The sequence below is a fragment of the Aquila chrysaetos genome, chromosome 24, assembly GCF_900496995.4.
Source record: "Aquila chrysaetos chrysaetos chromosome 24, bAquChr1.4, whole genome shotgun sequence".
Classification (NCBI taxonomy): Eukaryota; Metazoa; Chordata; class Aves; order Accipitriformes; family Accipitridae; genus Aquila; species Aquila chrysaetos.
Genome location: NC_044027.1, coordinates 17225898 through 17246434, shown reverse-complemented (window position 1 = coordinate 17246434; position 20537 = coordinate 17225898). Strand labels below are relative to the sequence as shown.

The window sequence follows — 20537 nt, the reverse complement described above, 5'->3', positions numbered from 1 at the left end:
GGGTCTTTGGGGGTCCCTCGTGGTGCCATGTGGGGTCTTTGGGTCCCCTCATGGCATGGTGTGCAGGTTTCGGGTGCCTTCTTGGCATTACGTGGTGGTTTCGGGTCCCCTCATGGCATGGTATGGGGTCTTCGGGTCTGTCACGAAAATTCGCAACTGACCGAGGTCAGCATGGGTCAGTTGCGAATTTTTGTGACAGATACCCGCTCGCCACATCCCCCTGCCCCTCGTCTCGCCCGCATTCTCCACTGGTGCTTGATGCTGGTTTTGCACCAGCACAAATGTGCTGAGCGGGATGGAGCTTTCCCCGCTGGCGCTGGGGTTAGGCAGGATCAGGCCCAACAGCTTTGTGGGCGTGAAGCTGGCAAGGGAGATGAAAGCGTGTCTGCTGGAACTGACACAAACTGTTTCACTGGCCTCAGCAGGTTTTGCAACACTTTTTATAGCAAAACCCCAGTCCCGCGGGTGGCGGTGACTTCACCGGGCTAAGATGTGACCCTGGCGCTGCGGTCCCGAGCATCCTCTTGGCATCCACAGCTTTGCAGCTTCTGGAAAACTCAAGAAAAAGTGATTGTCCCTTTCCAAATAACCCTTGTTCCCTCAGCTCTCCCTAAACTCAACACAGAGGTAGCGGCTGTTCCCAAATGAGCTGTCACCAAAATGGAGGGGAGCTCACTGGATTTTCACTGCCCCTCGGCAGCTTTAATGCTTGAAGCAGGAGACAAGCTCCTCTCTGCTGGAGAGCTCAAGACCGGCACTCCCTACAGCTGCCAGGCAATGACATCTCAGAGCTGGTCTCATGATTCCTGCTAATGCCACAAAGAACCCTTATTGTATTAGCATCTCGACACAGCATTAGATTAATCCCTCTGGCCTGCGTCGTGCAGGCTGTTCAGAAAGCCTTGCTCCAGTGCCATGCCAGCCAGCATATGCCTGGGAAGTCACCGAGACCTTTTCAGCTGAACATACGCTGGCCCGGAGCAATACTGCATTATCCTCGTGACTTTCGCTTTTGTTGACACGGGAAGAAAGTCACTGGTGATCTGTCACTGGGGCATCATGCAAGCCGATCTGCTCAACTCGCAAACGCCGGCTGACATTAGGAAACTGAATTGCGAATTCCAGCACGGCCACAGTGCCGACGGCAAACGGCATTAGCAGATATGGCATGGTGGGGATGGCAGTTGCGTGTTTGCTTCATGTGTGGGCTTCTGAAGGAGGTTGGCTGTAAATCCCTTCTCCCCACGCTCTCCAACAGATTATCTGGAGTATTGCAGATGAAATGTTTAATATTAGTCTGTATCTCAAGGAAGAGGAGTGATTTCTGACGCCAGATTAGAAGCCAGACATGGGCCTGCCTGCTAGCAAGCAGAGCTGTCACGCTGAGTTATTTCATAAGGCAAGCAGTTATGCTGCCAGATGACGACACCCGGTGCATTAACATTATCATAACAAACTGCCTGATGGAAGAGGGGCCTGTGAGCCTCAGCGTGCTGCGTAACGCAACGGGGATTGCGTCATCACCCCTGAAACATGGCTGGTTTTGGGCAGAGGCAAAGGCAACCCCTTCCCTGCCGTCCCAAACTCCAGCTGCCAGAACGAAGCGGTTCCGAATTCTTTTAAAAAAAAACCAGCTTACTGGATTGTGCTGCATGTTTTGCATATTTAAACTACTGACTGAATTATTTAGATGTGTTGCAAGTGTACCCTGCAGGTAGGGTAGCTGAGCGGGGTCCAGAAACACTGGCAGGGGCAAGCACCCAGCCAGCACCGAGCAGGCAGTAAATTATCTGCAGCAGGCGCTGCCTGTTGAGGGTGCGTGTGGCACCCAGTACCTTCCAGCACCCTCAGCGGGGACCTTGAAAAGCTGCCTTGAAAAACTACCTCGAAAAGGTAAAAGATTGCTAACAGCAAAGCACAGTGAGCAGAAGGGTCCACACAGCATTGCTGATGGTGGGATTTCTGCAGCTGGGTCTGTGAAAAGCCATAAAGCTGAGAGCATTACCCTTGGCCTTAGTTTTATGATGTCTTATAATAATCTGGCTGTGTTTTTTATCTTTTATTTGTCTTAACTTATTGCTTCCTTTGGAAACAACATGTGACCTCACTTTTGATGACTGTCTTCTGACTGGAAAAGAAATGGAGCCACGGAGAATACCTCCCACGCATGCAGGGAGAAGGTGAGTGGAGAAGGGAAGAGAGCGAAAGCACTCAGCGGGGTAGGAAGGAAGGAGAGACGTGGCCATCGCCTGTCATCGCCGTGCAGGGCTGAGCAGGTTGTAGAGCAGCGGGAGGCTCAAGGCCAGGCGGGTGGGTGCTCGGCGAGGACCCCCCAGGAGGCACAGGCTGTGCCGAAGGAGGGCTGAGTCTGTCTGCAGAGCAGTGTCTCGCTCCCCGCTGCCACACCGTGCGTCTGCCCTTGACTTCCCACGGCGTCTTTGGCAGCTCTACCCGGCGGCCTGCTTCTCTTTGCCTCCTGCCAAGGGACATGTGTTGAAAGCAGCAGCTGGGTTTGGTGACATTAAAAGCAGGGGGAGGAGGAAGCAACCAGCCAGGCTTCTTCGTTCTTGGCCATGTCAAGGCATGCATGTGCATGGCTTGTGAGCCCTCCCAGGAAGGGCTGATAGTGCAGGCGGCAATAAGACCCGGATTGCTCAAGCGCCTAGACAGCAACCCCTCCTGCTGGGTGCTGCAAAGCAGCCTCGATTGTCAGGGACTTGGGGACAGTAAGATGATCCACGCGTCTGATATAACTTCTTCCAGACCTCTGTCAGTCTATCCATCCATCCACTGATCCATCCTCTTCCCTCTTTACCTGTCTCAGCTAGCAGCTGACTTTGAGAGATGTCTCAGAGCCTGGTGTCACTGAGTCTCACCTCTGCGTAGCTTGGGGTACACAAAAGAGCCCAGCATCAGATATGGATATAGTTACGCTGCTATACCTTGCTCCCACATAGCCAGGGCTACGGACTGGTAGCCAGGGCTACGGACTGGTAACCAGGACCATCTTTGCATCGGTAAGCAAGGCTGCCCTAAGGGCTGACACCAGTAGGATGGCATCACTGAAATCTTCTCCTGAAAGCGTTGCCCTGGCAAAGACAGCGAAGAGGTCTGACCTGAGCTGTGCTGTATCTACTGCTGCGCGCAGCAAGGCCCGCTGGAGGCTGCTCGGCAAGGCAAGGATGGCGGCTAAGAGCAGTTTGTGCAAAGGATGTGGGTGAACCCCATTTCCCTCTCACTTGTTTCAGCCTAGAAGGGCACCAGTGCGTGGGAGGTGGAGCCCTCCTGCCACTCCTCATGTGGGTGGCATGGAAGCCCACGGCCAAACCCACACTTACACAGGCAGAGCTTCAGACTGACCCCCAACTGCTGCGTTGGCTCCTGCTGCCCCGTGGTCACATCCCTTTAGTTGCAGTGCGTGTAAGTAATAACACGTCAGCGCTCTGGTGACAACAGAGTAAACACTTGGGGAGGAACCAGGCTGTTAACTCAGTGTGGTTTGTATGTGAGTGCTGCATTTACCCTCAGGACTACCTAGCAACAGGGTTGCACGAAAACCAGAAGCATGAGATTGCTAAACTGCCCTGGTGCTGGGCTTCTGCATGCACAGCCTCCACTGGTCACTGGAAAGAGAAAGAGCCTGAGGGAGTCTGACTCTGGGAACACGCAATTAAGAGAGAAAACATATTGCAAAAGTCTATTAGATAATCAGAGCCTTCCTTCCTGTAATCTTTACTCACCTACAGGTGACTCTTCTGAGAAAGTAACTGCGTTATCTGCTCAGATGTTCGCTCCAGCTGGCTGTGGTTTTATGGTCCTGTTTGTCAGGGACTGGAGCGCTTTGCAGATTTCAGGCCCCACGCAGCCCCTGCCAGCCCCGTAGCAAACGTCCCTGTGCTCTGCAGGTGCCTTGGGACACCCAGCCCTGCTGCTCCTAACACACCTAAACCTATTCCTCAGCTGTGCTTTTTGAAGACTTGCTTTCTCTGAGCTTGTCTTACCTCTGCCTTGAAAAACTCCATCAATTATTTAAATCCACGTAAGATACAAGGCTTATTTAGCACAATGCTTATCCACATGAGGACCGCCACACAAGCAGCCCCATTGAGTGCCACGGCACTGCTTCTCTGGCTGTCAGTGAGGCTGGAGATGGGTATTTGCAGAGTCAATGCACCATCCATCAAGGATTACTGCTGGGGCTTACACCCCACTGTGCCCCCCAGCACTGGTTTTTATTTTTCTCTCCTGGCAGACTTTTCCAAAAACAGGAGGCAGTGAAAACATGAGGCTGCAAGATCTTACTGTTGCATTTGCATTTGTACACCAAGACTGGAAATCCCCCTGCACCTGATGTTCTCTGCAAGACATTGCACCATCCGTCCCACGCTAGGCTCTGAGTAAAATGAGAGCGTACCAAGCACAGGACACAGCCTGGGAAACAGCATCTCGTCTGGCTGCAGTACTTGAGCTCCTCCAGGCCCAAGGCTGTAAAATTGGAATTACTTTTTTTTTCCAGTTGCAATAGTATTAGGCTTTTTCCCAAACGTCATGTGTAAATAAAGGAAATCAAATTGTTTCTAATGGATTGTGTGCTCATGGAAGGGGCTGGGTGGTTGACCTGGAGGCTGATGGACTGAACAGGGAAGGCAAAGCTGTTAGCCAAGGGCTTCTCTTGATGGGCAACCTGGGACTGAAGAGGGGTTTGCTGTATCTCCCACATCAGAGACTCTCATCTAGGGAGCCACCAGCTGACAGCACTATAACTTGCCCCATCTGGGCTAGATTCAGGTGATGGTGCTGAGCTCTCTGAGTGTGTGTCTTTTCAGGGCTGTGACTCTGTCAGATGCTTAAGGCCAGCGTGTGCCTGAGTGTGCCTGCTGCATGCACCGCCAGTGCAACCTGCTTCTGAGACGGCAATCTCCTCATCCCCTCCTCTGCTGCTGCCTTTGATCCCTTTGCTGTGGACGTGTAGCTGTAATTACAGCAAAGATGAAGATCCTGTTTCCCCAGGGAGCTGCAGTAATTACCACTACGCAGTGGCCTGTGAGAGCTGGAGTAGCGGGAGACTGGGGCTTTGGGAGTCGAGGACGAGATGTGTACCAGAGAGGAAAGGGAAGCCGATCTCTGTTGGGATCTCTATCCCCACCTCCAAAAGGGCATTTCCCTTACTCTGAAGCATCACTTGGTACCTGCTTGGTGCAGGTCCTGTTAGCAAGAGCCATGCTCTCACCCGGTGCTCCCTCCAGTACACAGGCAGCAAGCAGCATGCCCTGTGGTGTTCCCATGTTGCCAGACCTGCCGGTGCGGTGCCACAGGGTGTGCCAGCACCTCGCGATTCACTGGTGCTAAAAGGTTTTTGGGCTAAGACCGCAAGTGCAATGAAATATCAGCACAGCTTCTGTGTCACAGGCTATTCCCCAAGCTGGAGTCAGTCCATGTGGGAGCCCACAGCACCTCCACAGCCCGAGCTTGCCCCAGGGCTGCTCTGCCTGCAACAGCACACGCTGCTCGCGGTGAGCAGCCGGTACCACCGCCTCTCGTTGCAGTCACATTTGAAGGCGATCCCGTCCTGCTCCCAAGCACATTTCCAGCTTCCTTCTCTGGCTCTCCAAGGGAAAATGGGCTCCAGCACCTGCACAGACACTTGCTGGGGCTGAGCACAGGAGCTGCATGGAGAAGAAAAATGGGTGTTGCCACCTCAGAGCAATGGAAATGTACTGACACTGTTGGGGAAGGGCGGGAGGGAGGGATGCAGCCTGGGGCACTTCCAGCATGAAGACCGTTTCTCTTGCAAACAACTCCGGCTGAGCCACCGGGCAGGGCCTGAGCTCAAACGTAGGGCTGGATCCCTGAGCAAGCTGCTGGGACCCATCACACCACTGCCAGGCGGCAACTGGATTTAGCACAAGCACGATGTAAAACCAGTACTCAGCACTTTGGACATGTGAAATTAGTACTCAGCTCTTCCTGGGGTACTTGTGTGGGAACAGAGGGTCTGGGCGATTTGGGGTGCCAGGTAGGATGCTGGGGTACCTGGAATTGGATGCCATGAACTCCCCAGCTGGTCCCCTCTCATTGCACAGCCTGGCCGGAGCTGCCAGTGTGTTGCAACTGGCTCAGGATCTCCTCCAAGTGCCAGAGTCCAGCACAAGGTGAATTCTTTTCCTGGCAGGCCTCCCTGGACACTGGAAATAAACCATGTGCACCTCAGTGGGCTAAAATCCACACAGGGAATATGTGTCTATGAAACAAACAGTTTCTCTTTCTCTGTTTCCCCTGTTATTGATTAATGCCTCTTAATGACTCCAGCTAAAAAAATCTTGTAGTTGCCACCTGTCACGGAAGATCAATGGAGCAGCATTAGTGAGAGATATAGAGGCAAACTGTCCCGGGCGAGTTCGCTGCAAAAGCCATCTCTGGGAACAGCACCGCCGTCTGCTCAATCAATAGTTCATCATGACCTCTCCCTCTTGCTTGCTTTTTTTCCCCTTGAGCTAGCTGGGCAGCAAAGTCTGCTCCAAGCTTTCACAAGGACTAGATTATAACCATCCCGATTGATCTGATATGTAAAGAATAAAGGGGCCTCTTAAGCCAGCTGTCTGCACTGGAAAAACTCAAGTGGCTGCACAGACAGGGTCAGACCCTCATTAATTCCTGGATGCTTGGGACCTCGCTCACACGATGCATGAAACCTGTACCGCAGCACTGGAGGGAGTCAATTAGTCATGATGAATCCAATCCCACTTGCCCCGGAGCTTTCCTAGTCATCTGCCTGTGCTGCCAGAGCCTTTTCACGAGTCCGTCACCACCGGAGCCACCATGCCCTGTCCCTCCTGGCCCCCCTTTCTGTGATACCTCCTTGTTTCTCCTATTTCCCTTTCTCCAGAAATCACGGTGCTCAGTATGTGGGGAGGAGGGGGAAGCCCTTGGCTACTTCCAGCATGCGTACCACCAGCCTGTGCTGTAACATGCCATGGCAAGCAAGCACCTGCCCCAGGTGAAGCATGGCCATGCGTGGGGGTCCTGGGCAGAGGAGGTGAGGGGGGGGGGTCTCCTTTGCTCAGGCAGCCGCTGCCTTCTTGAAAACCTTTGCTCTTTGGCACATCAAGCCTCCAAACTGGAGCCTCTCTCCTGCAGCCACCTGAGGTTAATAAACAGGGAACTCCTGGAAGATGAAGGCTGACTTAAAAACCCAAGAGCTGTGTATGTGTTCTCCCAGCACAGCACCACTTAGAGATGCTGCGATATTTCACAGCTCAGATGGCCATGCAGGCTGCAGCTCTGAATGAAATTAATTTCCTGCTCCATGTTGGTGCAGCTGTGTTCTACCGATGCCGTGGGTTACTCGATGCGGTTCAGATATCGGCTGGGAGAGCCTGACCCCTTGGTAACACAGCAGCACGCTGGGCACGACCCCAGGAGGTTGCAGGGATGTCTGTGAGCATCTGAACGGCACTGGTGGGGCGAGGGACCTCCAGCCTTTGCCTGGTCTGTGCCACGCCGTACTGCCACCGGCTCTTGTTTGCCAGGGAGAGGAGCGCTGAATGGCCGGCTGCGAGCCAGCGCGTGTTTGGATGCTGTCCCTCTCTGAGCACACTGGCCTGTGTGTGTCCGCACACCGCGGCCGGGGCTGCTCATCCTGCCTGCACACCTCTGTCTCCTCTGGGGCCAGCTGAGCCCCGTGCCTGCTTCCAAGGAAAGACCCCCCTGCCAAGCCGGTCTTTGGGAGCCAAATGCCCAGGGAGAAAGCCATGTCCTGGCTCTCGCAGCAACAGGAGTGCTCTGGCTCGGGGAGGGCGGAGGGGCTGGGGGCTGGCAGGGGCTGTCTGAGGGCACCAACGAGGGAGGAATCCCCCGGGTTTGTCTCCTACCGCAAGCCGTGACGATGAATAACTCCTTAACCAGCTAAGCCTGTGCAGGGATCTGCTTGCTCAGCCTCCTTGTCCATGCTCCTTTGCAAGCTCCTTTTTCTCCTCGGCTGGGAAGAACCCCTGGTTGGCACATGACAGAAATCCTAATGAGAGCGGCTCCCCTTCCAGAGCCGCTGGGCTGGCAGAGCCGCAGGGCTCCCGGCCGCAGCCACCACCCTTTGCCTTTAACCCTGGCGCTGCCTGCAGCGGAGCCCTCGGGCTGCCCCTTTTACACCCCCTGGTTCAGTGCCGCGGCTCTTGGCGAGGGGCAGGGGTGTCCCTGGGGTGTCCCCCGTCCAGGGGGCTGGTGGTGAATGGAGGGTGAGACCCCCAAACCGTCCCCAGCAAGCCAGGAGCTCTGCAGGGGCTGCACGCCTTGGCCCAAAGCATGCAAGGAGCCCCAGCAGCCCCAGCTTTTGACCCCCCCCAAATTCCATAGTGCTTAATTACAAGTAGCAGGGATTTGGAAAGGAAGCGGAGGGGGCGAGCATAGGACAGATTGGAGGGAAGATTGTGCTGGGGGTGGCAGGGCTGTCAAGCCAGAAACACAAGAGCTGATTAGCATTTCTAATTATAACCGCTGCGCTCAGCCCCATCAGGGCCCGTCAGGCAGGCCGAGGCAGCTGACAGCGTTGTGCGGAGCCAGCTGTGGCTGCCATGCAGGAAGCGCGGGCGATCAGCCTCAAATCCTTAAAAGATGCACAGAAAAGAGCATTAGAGCCCAGATCCGTCATCTCCTGAGCTGCGGCAGCGCCTGGGAACACCGGGTGTCATCACAGCCCCCGGGACAGAAATCCCTCTGGTTTGTGGGCACAGGACTGATCCTGATGGCAATTTGGAGAGGGGAGAGCGTGAGCAGGGGGTGAGCATGTGCCCCGCTTTCGGTTCTGGGTCTTGCAGCCGCCTGCCAAGCAGCGGCTCTGGGCACTGCCGGCGATGGCGTTGGGCCACGCTGTCCCTGGCTGTCACCCACCACTGACATCCCACCCAGAGGAAGGTGGGTGGCAGGGGGTGCTCTGGAGGGGACGAAGGGACGGGTGGGTGGAGGTCCTTGCTCACAAGTCAGGGCTGCTCTGTACTTTGCTGTTAGCACTAGCTGGCAAGATAATGTATTCAGTAGTGAATGACATTATCATGTAATTGGGTAAATATTATGGGCCAGTAAATGGCCATTACAGGGCTGTGGGTGCCCTGAGAGCTCCCGTGTCCCGAGGGCACAGTGCTCTCCGGGATGTGCCTGCAGAGCCACCGCATGGCTGGGAAGTGATCAGAGGCGAGCGTGCTGCACACTGTGGGTTTAGCGGAGATTAGCAGGGCTTTCGTGGGCTGAGTGACCCAGGAGAAACTGAAGCGACTTAATCAAGGGAGTGAGTGAAAGATTCCCAGGGAGGACATCAGCATCGACTGCTTTCAGCATCTCCTGGATGCTGACAGCTCCTGGGGGACCACCTTCCTCACCTCCGTGCCACACAGAGCAGCTCTGGATGTCTGCCGGCTGCCGGGAGCCTGGCCTGGCAGTGCCAGGAGATTTCTGGGAAGGGGAGAGACCCCTTGGACAGGGACAGTCCAGGCTGTGGGAGTGGGGCGGTAATACGAGCATCTCTGGTGGCAGGTCCTCCATGTGCCTGGGATATAAACGGGATACAGGCAGCACAGGGAGAGATCTCACTGCCCTTACACATTGAATATAAGATATAATCACACCTGCAGAATTTTTATTACTCTTTTGATTGGATTAATTAATCATTCAGTGATAACTGCTCATTAGGCATTCCAACGATCAATACTAATCACTTAATTACTTGGCGTATTACAGCTCGGGAAGGCCTGCTCATTCCTAATTAGATTCTCCGGACAATCCACCCCTGCACGTTGCCGAGCCCCACAGCAGAGGTCCGTGGCATTTCAAGCCTCTCTCATCTTTGGCCCAGGTGTGTCATTTTCCATCCCCGACGAGGGTTTAATCCTGCTCACCCCCCGAAATCAGGGCTCAGGGTGCAGGGAGCCGCAGCAGGAGGGTGAACCGGGGAGCGCTCGTGGGCAGCGTGGGATTCTGCTGAGCCCAGGCAGCGGGAGAGAATTTGTGCCATGGGCACAGTGGGGACTTCACTGCAGGCAGCTGCCCCGGCAGGACAAATACCAAAAGGCATCTCTGTGCTTAATCGTGATGGGGCTGGGCAGCCAGGAGTCGGGACAGAAGTGAGGGGCCCAGGGTGGGCAGGGCAGCAAAGCTGCCTGCTGCTGCTCAGCCTCCCGAGGAGGCACCAAGGGTGGTGAGAGCCAAATCCTGCTGAGGAAGGCTCAGGCGAGCGTGAAAATAACCATCTTCAGGCTGGGAGGGAAATAAAGAATTTATTGGTGCTTGAGTAGAAGAGCTATTTCCCTGTAGCTGCGAAAGAAAGCAGCATGTCGCAGCAGCGGGACCCCTGGGGACCCTCCTCATCCTCACAGCTGGCTCAGCTATAGGGCACCCAGCAATGCATCTTGCTGTCCCCGCTGTTTTCCAAATTACCAACCCCACCATAAAAAAAAATAAATCACAGAGGCTCTCTTTTTTACTGCGCTAATTAAAACTATAAATAAGCTGTGTAAGCTCCAGAGAACCATCCTGGCTTCAGCAGGACGTAAAAACCTGCACGAACGAGAGCTGCAGGCAGACGAGGAGATGTTAACCCGGCCCGTTACTGAAGCAACGCCGCGGGCAACGTCTGCTTGTTCCGAGGCGAGTGTGGAGGTCAGGGTGCTGCGCTGGCTTTGCACAGCATGACAGCAGCAGGGATCTCCTCGATGTTAAAAGAAGGCAGCAAACAAGCCGCAGGATTTGGGGTGTTTTGGTTCGGTTTTGTTGTGATGCTCATTATTTATCACCGCTGTTCAGATTAGGCCAGCAAAGGCTTTTTCTCGTTAGTCCTTGGGCACCTGGTGCTTGACACCAAGTAGGAACCGCTGGGTACGAAGCAACCAGCTTGTTTTCAAAGGTCATTTTAAGCCCAGTTCAAATGGAAGGAAGCAATCTGAACCATGAAAAGGGGACAAATGGATCATCCGAAGACTTACTAACAGCGAGCGAGGAATTATCTTAAACAATGGCCTTGTGACTGACCCTCCCAGGCCATTTTCCATCATATTTTTGTCTCTCTTTCCCCCTTGCTCTAGCTCGCTTACATATACTGCAGCCCCCCTGGATGAGAGGCTGTCCCCCGGTGCCGGACACAAAGCAGCCCCTGTCTTGCCTCGAGGTTTCCCTGCCCAGAAGCAATGCAAACGGGGAGGACAGCGGCTGCTGCTGCTCGGCTTTGAGATTGAGAAGGGAGATGGAGAAGAGGTGAACGAGTAGGGGCCATGGCCGGTCCCAGCCCTGGGGTTGTGGGGGGGATGCAGCCCCCCGGCCGTGCTCGTAGGTTACCGGCTGCAGACCGGGGAGGGGGCTCTTCCAGGCTGCCACCCGAACTAGCTTTAAATAAAACCTGAGCTGCTGCGAGTGCTGAGGGCCAGGGCGATCGGCTTTTGGATGAACCCCGCTCTGCCAGGGTCAGCAACGGGCCCCGGGGCTGGGGGACCCAGCGTGGGACCCCAGGACGGTGGGATGAACCTGGGGCTGGGATCCCCGGGTGGGGAGAAACCCCGGGGCTGTGTGGTGGGATGCCGGCTTAGGATCCCCAAATGGGGAACCCTGGAGTTGGGTTGACCCGGTGTGGATGCGATCCTCCCGGGACCCCGGGGCGGGTGGGGTGAGGACTGATACCGCGGGGCCGTGCCGAGCCGAGCCGATCCGATCCGATCCGATCCGATCCCGGCGGCAGCCCCCCGCCTCCCCGAGCTGCGGCGGAGCTGCGTGCGCCGCCCCGCGCCGAGCCGGGCGGAGCCGCGCTGAGCCCCGCCGGGCCGGGCCGGGCGCGCTGCGGCGGTACGAGCGGGCGGCACGGCTCGGTCCCCGCCTCCCCCTTCCCACCAAATCCCGGTGTGGGTCGTGTCGTGTGTGTGTCCCCCCGCGCCCCCCCCCCCCCCAACCCCGGCACCCGGCGGCGAGGCGGGGGCCGCGGCAGCCCGGCCATGCCCCCCGGAGCTTGAGGCCCGCGGCCGCGGGGCGCCCGCAGCATGCGGAGGATCCGGCGGCTGGTGCATCTGGTGCTGTTCTGTCCCCTCTCCAAGGGCCTGCAGGTACCGGGGGGGGGGGCGGTGGTCCGGTCTTGGGGGGGGGGGGGCTCGGTGATGCCCGTCTCCGCATCCTGGCACCGGCCGTGCACAAAGGGATGCTCCGCCGCGGTCCGGTGCGAAGGGGGCTGGGGGGGGTCGGGGAGCGGCACCGGGGGGGGGGAACCTGGACCGGCACCCGGGGGGAACCTGGACCGGCACCGGGAGCCGCAGGCGGTTGCATAACCCGCGCCGCGCTCCGCGGTGCTGCGGGGGGGGGCCGCACCGGCCGTGAAGCACCAGGGCAGCCCATCCATCAGTCCGCATCGGTGAATGGAGAAGCCGATGCAGCAGTGCAGGGCAGGGATGACTCCTTCCCTCTTTTCCTTTCTTTTCTTCTTTTTTTCCCCTTCTTCCCATCCCTGAGCTGGCAGAGGGAGGGAGGGAGGGGGGGTGTTGCTGGGGATCTGTCTCAGTGCTCCGGGGACCCAGCGGTGATGGGGCCGGGGATGCTGTCCTGGGTGTTTTCTCTGCAGCCATGGGATGAGAAACCTTGACTCTGGTGAAGGTCCTGGAGCAGAGAGGTCATCCCGCTGGAGGGGAGAAGGGAGGACACGGGAGGGGATATCTGGTGGGCAGAGGGTGCTGGCAGGAGGTGGGTGCAGAGCTGGGGCAAAGCCCTGGGCTTACGGGGTGCGGGAAGGGCTGCGTGGTCGAGGGGAGCATTTAGAGACGTGGCTTTGTGGGTCCCCAGGACAGCCGAGAGCTGGATGGGTGCTGCAGCTTTGCTCCCAGGGGAGATGGGCAGTTGGCTGCTGAGCCGCCCCCGCAAGCTGTCTTCTTCCAAGACAAAAGGCCTGAGGAGCGGTTGCGTGGGGCCGCGGCGGTGGGCAGGGGCTGGGGACTGGGTCTGTCAGGGAGGGCGAAGCTGGGTGCAGGGCGAGGGTGGGGTGGGAGTTGGGGGTAGCCCTTGCACTGGGATCACCCGCGCAGATACCCCATGGGAGGGGGGGGGTGACAGCCATGCCAAGCCGCCCCTGGGAGCACATCAGCTCTGGCACGGTCCCCGCTGCTGGGACCCACCGTGAAACAACCCCCGTGTTCTCAGAGTGCTGCAGGGGAGCAGCGGGGATGAAGCAGGATTTTGTGATGCTGCATCCATTTTGCCTTTGAAGTCAGCTCCAGCCCAAAGTCACTTCCCAGTCCCCCACAGTCGCCCTAAAACTAAACACAGCAACTCACACAAGCGAAGGATAACACCCTTTGGCGCAGGCTGCCAGCCAAGGCGGTGGGCAGGGAAGGCAGCGGGCAGGGAAGCCCCCCATCCCCTGAGACTGAGCCCCTGGAGGAAACCTCAGCACCAGCTATGAATCCAAAATACTACCAAAGCCCAGTGGAACATCTCGTTGCAATGCATCCCCCACCTCCACGTTTCTTTCTGCCATTTAGGGGATGATGAAGCCAGTGCTCCCTATGCCGTGCTGAGGTCACAGTCCTGACCCCCCCTTCTGCCCCAGAAACGTGATGGGTTTTAGGTCTGAATAAGCAAAAAGCGACATTTTGGCCATTCCAGAGCTTTGCTGCCCCAAGACGTGTCTCTAGTTGGAAGTCCGTGGAAAGGGTCCCTTTGCTGAGGGCAGGGGGCCTGGTGGGTCATGTCCCCACCACTGGGTAGTTTTCGGGGGGCTGCTGTGTTGGCGAGGATCTTACGGGTCGCAGTGGTGTATGTCTGACTTCAGGGACTTGAGCTGGTTTTCAGCTCACAGGAGCAGCCACCCATCCTTTGCCAAGTCCTTGCCATGGTCGGGTTCTCTTTAACAGGCATTATTTAGCGGTGCCATTGCTCGACAGGCAGACCGGGCATCGTGGCCTGCTTCACACTTTGGCATTTCCAATTAACATGCAAAATGTCATGATCTCGAGGCAGACCTGCCTGCTTTCACCCTTGCCTGCCGATTCCTGTGAAGCCCATTCATTTGGTCCGGGGCGAGCCGAGCTGCTGGCTGCAGCCGGTGCTTCAGGAGGGCAGGAGGCTCCACCGCCTCTGGTTACTGCCATCCATGGGGCAAAACCCTTACGGCGCTTGGCAAGGGGCCAGGGTGGAGGCATTTTGGAGGTGGGAGCAGTTTTGGGCTACAAGACTCGAGCGAGGATCCCTGGCAGGTTGTAACGGTGCCGCATCCGCTCAGATCCAGCCCTATCCCAGCAGCAGGTCATGGTCTCACTGGCTCACACAGTGCAAGGAGAGAGGAGGGTTTGGAGGTGGCCACTGGCCAAGGGCTCTCTTGGCCTGCTGTGAAGCAGGAATTATCTATAGAAACTGGAGGGAATGGGGTGTTTGACGCAAGGATTAACTCCCTGCCCTTAGGAACTGCCAGGGATCTGCGCTATGTTATACGGGTCAGGTAAACAACTTATATTGCAGGGAGGCCAGATGGCAGCAGTGCTGCTGTTGCAGGGTCAGAGGGGAAGAAACGAAGCCAGGAAAACAAAATCACGCTGCGAGCCTCTGAGTTGTTTGCATGGAGTATTACCCGTGCGCTTCCAGGTTTGTTACTCGCCCGCTCCCACACGGGAGCTGGCAGTGGCAGCCTCCCATGTCCGTGGGGCTGTGCAAGGGGGGGTCTGCTGAGAAGGGTCTCCCCAGGCAGGAGCAGAGCCTCTTGCAGCCCCGACGGTGAACCCGGGGGTTGCAGAGGGCAGCGGGCTCTTTCCTCGCACTGGCAGGAGAGCGGGCACACGCGGCTGCAGCTCCCAGGCACGGGGATGCGCGGCATCCAGCTCCTCGCAGCCCAGCGCTGTAATCTCCCTGCTTTTAGGGAATTTTAAGTGACCTACTTGCAGCAGGAGTTGCATAATAGACTGGTGAATATATATAAAAAAGGCTGAAGGTTTCACCAGTGCTCAGGTTGGTTTGTATAAAAGAAGTCGTCCTTGTCCAGCCACCGCCAACCCGTGCAGAGCCCTGGCCTTCACCAGCGTTTTCTTTTCCTTCCAGAGTCGCCTCCCGGGCATCAAGGTGAAATACCTGCTGGTGGTGTGGCTGGGCATCTTCGTGGGCAGCTGGGTGGCATACATGCATTACTCGTCCTACTCCGAGCTCTGCCGCGGCCACGTCTGCCGGATGATAATCGTGAGTGGTGGCCAGCAGTCTTCGCGGCCGTGCTGGTCCCAGTTCGGGGTACTGGGGTGAGGGGGGCTGCAGGAGCCCCATTTCCAGCCCCCCAAGCCCTGTGCGGTGCCTTGCAGCCGGGCAGGCAGCGCCGGGGCAGCATCCTGCACTAGAGCTGGGCCGAGGAGCCCTCCCGGCAGCTGATTCCCCGGCACCGTCCCCGGCGTCACGCGGAGCTCGGAGCGGGAGAGGTGACCTTATCCTGCCAGGGCGATGGCGAAACAATTTAATGAGATGTCGGAGGGAAGCAGGCCAGGGCAGGCCAGACAGACGTGGGCAGATTAATGTCTGTGGAGATGAAGTTGCAATGTCAGAGCAGGATCTGCGGGCAGGGAGAGCATCGCGCCAGCACCCCCGACCTCCCCAGAGCCATTGAAAAAAGGGGAGCAGCCAGGCCACGGGTGCCTATCTGTAACTACTGGCGTGCCCTAAAGAAAGCACCAGCGTGCACAAAGGGCAGGCCCCTCGCGAGAGCTTGGCTTGATGCGTTTTGCCCCTGCCTGGGGTTTGCGGTAGGGTGCAGCCTGCTCCCCACAGCATCCCCAGGGCTGGCAGCCAAGTGAGGCTCCTTTGGGACTGCGGTGTGAGCCCCGTGGCAGGGGAGCAGGTCACCTGCCCAGCCTAGGCGAGGAGGGGGACGCCAGGCTCTGTCTGAAAATGCCTCGTTCATCAATCCTTCAGCACAGAAGGGAGGCAGGAATTGCCATAACAACAGCGACGATCGTTTAATTTGATTTTCTGCATGACTCTGACCACGGGGTCCCAGGCTCTAATTCCTGCTCTGAGCTTGGGGTTTAAGATGCCGCATCTGGCCGTGTCCCCTGTGAGCAGGTCCAAGGGTTAATTCCCATCCATGTCGGGAAAAAAAAAAGAGGGAAAAGATGCAGTGAATTTCTGCAGCTCCTGTTTCCAGCCCTGAGGCTGTTGTGCCCTGCTGAGAAGCTGCAGCCTCTCATGCCCAGGGATGCCTCCAGCTCCCGACCCAGCCATCCCGCTTGCGGATCAGAGCCACCGTCTGTCCCTGTCCCTGCCACCGCCTGGACCGGAGCCAGCCCATTTTACAGCAGGGGCTGCTGCTCTGCTGAGCCCATGCATCCTCATCCTCACCCAGCCCCACGCTGCCCTCTCCTCCGGCCCTGGCAGCTCCCCTAACCCCCTGGACTTGCAGCGGGAGCACTCAGGAGCAAATCCCCCTGCGGTCCCTCCAGCAGCTCGGGGAGGGGGGTCCCTGCCAGCCCAGCCCCACCTTGCCCACGGCACCCAAAGGGCTCTGCCTGCAGCCGGGAGCTCTGCCCACAGCTGCTGCCCGTTTGGCCGGGGCTCAGCCCCAGCTGCTCCTACACACTCCTCTCTCCGTGTCTCCCCCATTAAAGTCCTTGCTCTGGGGCTAGTAGAAATATTTGGGTCTTAGAGCAGAGAAGATTTTGGGCTGGGATTTCTTTGGAAGACAGAGTGGGGAGTTTGGGGGTGCTGGAAGGGGCTGGACTCTGAGCAACTGGCACTACAGCTCCCCAACGAAAGTCTGAGCACCAGGCGTTCCCCTCTCCTCCAGACACCCTGAACTGGCCGAAATGGCTGCCAAGGTGCAGACATCGCCCGAAGGCAGCTGAATGCTGTGCTGGCATGGTCCGTGTGCCCTGCAGCTGGTGGCACCCTGTGGGCTGCCAAATCCAAGGCCAAAGTGATATGGGGGTGGTGACCCTGAGCAGCGCCTCTGTGCTTGAGGACCTTGGAATCCCAGGAAGGAAAGAAATGGTCAGCAATTGGAGATACTGTTCTTGCCTCCAAGCAGCCTGAGTGGGTTTGCAATCAGATGTGCCTCTTTTAAGGGGTGTTTTTCTCTTGCATAAGAGACTCATACGAACTCAGAGGAAATGCGCTCACCGGGGACGCGGTGGCATTGATGATGCTTTCTGTTACACACGGTAAATTGAAAAACCAAAGTGCTGGCCCCAGCCCTGCTGCAGGAACGGGGCTTGAGGAGTTTGGGCACAGCAGGTGACGGGAGCAGGGCTGGCTGCAGCATGGGAGGCTGGGGGGGGGCTTGCACGTCCCCAGCGCGTGTGCTTGGGGTGCCGCAGATCATAAGCTGTGGGAATGTGCCTCGATCTGTCGGACTTCTTTGGATGAACGGGGAGCTGCCCCTGCTGAGCTTCTCTCTCTGCTTTCCCCTCTCCAGTGTGACCAGTACAAGAAAGGAATCATTTCTGGCTCCACGTGCAAAGACCTGTGTGAGGAGCGCAGCCTCCTCTTCCAGCACTGCCTCTCCTCCTCTCCCACCCAGCAGGTAGGTCTCTGCCCCGCCGGGGAAACCACCGCACAGCAGGGAATGGGTGCAAGCATCAAACCCGGGAAATGTCCTCCTCCCTGCACCTCTACTCCTCACCCCATCCCTGGTACCCATCCCTAACCGAACCAGAAACTAGTTCTCTGCACTTGCTCTTGTTTTCTCCTGTCTTGGACATATCCCCTCTCCTTTGCTGTAGGTTTACAGCGGGCTCTGGAGAGAGAGGGAGGTGATCATCAAATGTGGCATTGAAGAAGCCTTGAAGGCAGACAGTCACCCAGACTCTGTGCCCAAGAGGGACGTGGTCCTCTTTGACAAACCGACACGAGGGACATCAATGGATGAGTTCAAAGAAATGCTCCTCAACTTCCTGAAGGTCAGTGCGGAGGGTCCCTCCGGGATCCTGTGGGCCTGGGATGCCACTCGTGATTCAGAAAGACTAAATGCGTCTTTCCTTCCCCTTAAACAAGAGCTCCTCTGGCTCATGCTCCCCCATCAGCTGCTGGGTGCTGGGCAGGGCTCCTTACGGTGTTCTGTAGAGCACGTGCTGGATTAGCCGAGAAAAACCTCCATCCCCACGCAGGAATTCTTATTTGCAAGATTTTAGTAGCAGCAACCTTGTAGGCCACTCTACTGCGGCTGCGGGTGGGATCTGTGCTGGGCAGAGCTTATTCACAAGCCCACGGGCAGCCCTGGCAGTGCTGGCACCGCTGAAGCGGTTACCCCTGTGCAGGGCTTCTGCTGCAGCGGTGGGACAGCAGCGCTGCCCGGTCTTTGCTCTCAAAAGCTTGCTCCCACCTGGGTCTAGAGCAGCCCCGAAGCTGGTAAAATTCTGCTGGAGCTGAATCCATCCAACCATACACAATGGTACGGCACTGAATTTGCTCGAGCGTGGTGGCTGTTTCATCCTCTCCCAAGCTCAGTTCTTTGCTTCTCCAGTTCAGTTTTGTGATACAAAGCCCAGAGAGAGCCGCAAGGGTCTGATGCCACTTCTTGTTCTGTTCACAGTCCAAGCTGGGAGATCAGCCTTCTCTTGCAGCCTTGGTGAGCCGGATCATCACCACAGCAGATGTGAACCGGGATGGGAAAGTGTCTTTAGCAGAGGCCAAATCCATCTGGGCGCTACTTCAGCTCAATGAGTTTCTTCTAATGCTGTCCTTGCATGAGAAAGAGCACACTTCCAAGCTGCTGGGGCACTGCGGGGACCTCTACGTCACCGAGAAGATCCCCCACACCTCCCTCTACGGAGTGGATGTCCCCCCCTTCCTCCAGTCACTGCTGCCTTCAGTCGTCCACCAAATCATCCACCAGTGGTTTGCACCAGCGTGGCCCCGGCGGGCAAAGATCGCCATCGGCCTTCTGGAGTTCGTGGAGGAGATATTCCACGGGACCTACGGGAACTTCTACATCTGCGAGACCAGCTTTAAGAACGTGGGCTACAACGACAAATACGACTTCAAAATGGTCAACCTGAGGAAGGTGGCAACGGAGATGACAATCAGGGGTTTCCTCAAGGGACGTCACTGTGAGCAGAACGTGGACTGCACCTACGGGAAGGACTGCATGGCGACATGCGACAAACTCATGAAGCAGTGCAAAAGCGACGTGGTGCAGCCCAACCTGGCGAAGGTCTGCGGGTTGCTGCAGGACTACTTGCTGTACGGAGCACCGCTGGAGCTGAAAGAAGAGCTGCAGAAACAGCTCCGAACTTGCATGACCCTCAGTGGCCTGGCCAGCCAGATGGAAGTGCACCACTCCCTCGTGCTAAACAACCTCAAGACCTTGCTCTGGAAGAAGATTTCAAACACCAAATATTCCTAACGGGGGAAGCACGGCCCTGGAGTTTAGAATCTGCAATCTTGGAGTAAAGTCCAAGGCTTGAAGGCCTGTTTCTCCATCCTCTCCCCCACAGGAAAAAAAACACCCTACACAGGGAGTTCAGCATAGCTGCAGCCCCTTCTCCTTCATGGAAAACCAAGCATCATGACTTCCACCGCCCAGCAGGATCATCGATACAGTCGGCAAGAGCGTGCTGCGGAGCTGGGACAGCAGGAGCTGGGCTGAACGGGCTTGGGGGAAGAAGATGACACGGAAAGCGATAAGGAAGCGGAGCCCAGCTGGACGCATCTAACTGTTTCTTGATTAACAGGAAAGCAGTGCAGAGAGATGAGAATGAATCATTCATGCTGTACTTGTCACATCTTCTTTTGATGAACGTCTCTGATGTAAATAAATAGCTTTTACGTGAATCACACCAGTACATCAATAGCGAAACAGCAGCCTTTTAAGTAACCAGCTTGCTTGTGATCTAAAACGGAGAAAAAGGTAGATTTCCATATTCAAAGGTCTCTCCTTAAGTGTTTGAGTCATCTACTGTCAGATCCAGCTGTAATTTAGGAAGCAGATAAGCTGTCTTTTCCACAGTGGAGAATCCCGGCAATTCTTTGACTCCTTTTTTAAGTGCCTGACCCCAGACGGCGATGTGATGGCTTGTGTGAGGCTCCCACCCAGCTGCTCCTGTTCGCGGTCTGAAATTGGCAGCACAGGCCATTCCCTCTCACGTGTCGGCTTCCGAAGCATCTAGGGCCAAGGAAAAGGGCTAAACATGAACAATCCTGACCGGTTAACGTATGTGTTCCGTGTGTTACTTCCCACAATACTTAGAGCAGGGATAAGCCAACCTCTCGGTTTAATTCTCCTAAAACTAAGCTGGGCTTGCACTGCCGAGGTTAAAGATTAATACCAGAATAATCCAGTGCTTCTCTCATTATTAAAATGAATTTCCAGGCAAGCTTTCAGCTGGTTTCAAGACATTTGTTTGACTGTGTAAATACTACCAGGTCTCCAAATATAGTCCGTTCCCTTTAAATACTCAATTATAGCAACCTTTTAAAACTATGGGTAGAGTATGTAAACTACCCCGAGCTTGCTGTGTTCCCAGCACAATCGTATTCCTGCTGATGGACCGTATGCCAGTGCTCTTGCCAACAATTGCTTAGTGAAGTGGAGCGTGTATCTGAAGTACAATCACCAA

The 20537-nt window shown here is 56.5% G+C and overlaps 1 protein-coding gene and 1 long non-coding RNA gene across 4 annotated transcripts; both read left to right on the top strand.

The window, feature by feature from the left end:
• The first annotated feature begins 2092 nt into the window (after positions 1 to 2092).
• LOC115335044 lies at positions 2093 to 4576 on the top strand. Its single transcript, XR_003921341.2, has 2 exons — positions 2093 to 2180; positions 4253 to 4576. It is a non-coding gene; the product is annotated as an uncharacterized LOC115335044 (long non-coding RNA).
• A 7193-nt stretch (positions 4577 to 11769) lies between these two features.
• Positions 11770 to 19752, top strand: DIPK1B (divergent protein kinase domain 1B). Of its 3 annotated transcripts, none has more exons than XM_030000355.2 (6): positions 11770 to 12071; positions 14470 to 14592; positions 15043 to 15177; positions 17396 to 17503; positions 17703 to 17879; positions 18512 to 19752. In XM_030000355.2, the coding sequence occupies exons 1-6, from the start codon at positions 12009 to 12011 to the stop codon at positions 19322 to 19324; spliced, it is 1419 nt and encodes a 472-aa protein (XP_029856215.1). In that variant the 5' UTR covers positions 11770 to 12008; the 3' UTR covers positions 19325 to 19752. The 3 variants fall into 3 exon arrangements, with proteins under 3 accessions (XP_029856215.1, XP_029856216.1, XP_040975807.1); XM_041119873.1 differs by lacking the exon at positions 11770 to 12071 and adding an exon at positions 12602 to 12699; XM_030000356.2 differs by lacking the exon at positions 14470 to 14592 and having other exon boundaries at positions 11772 to 12071.
• Positions 19753 to 20537: the final 785 nt, after the last annotated feature.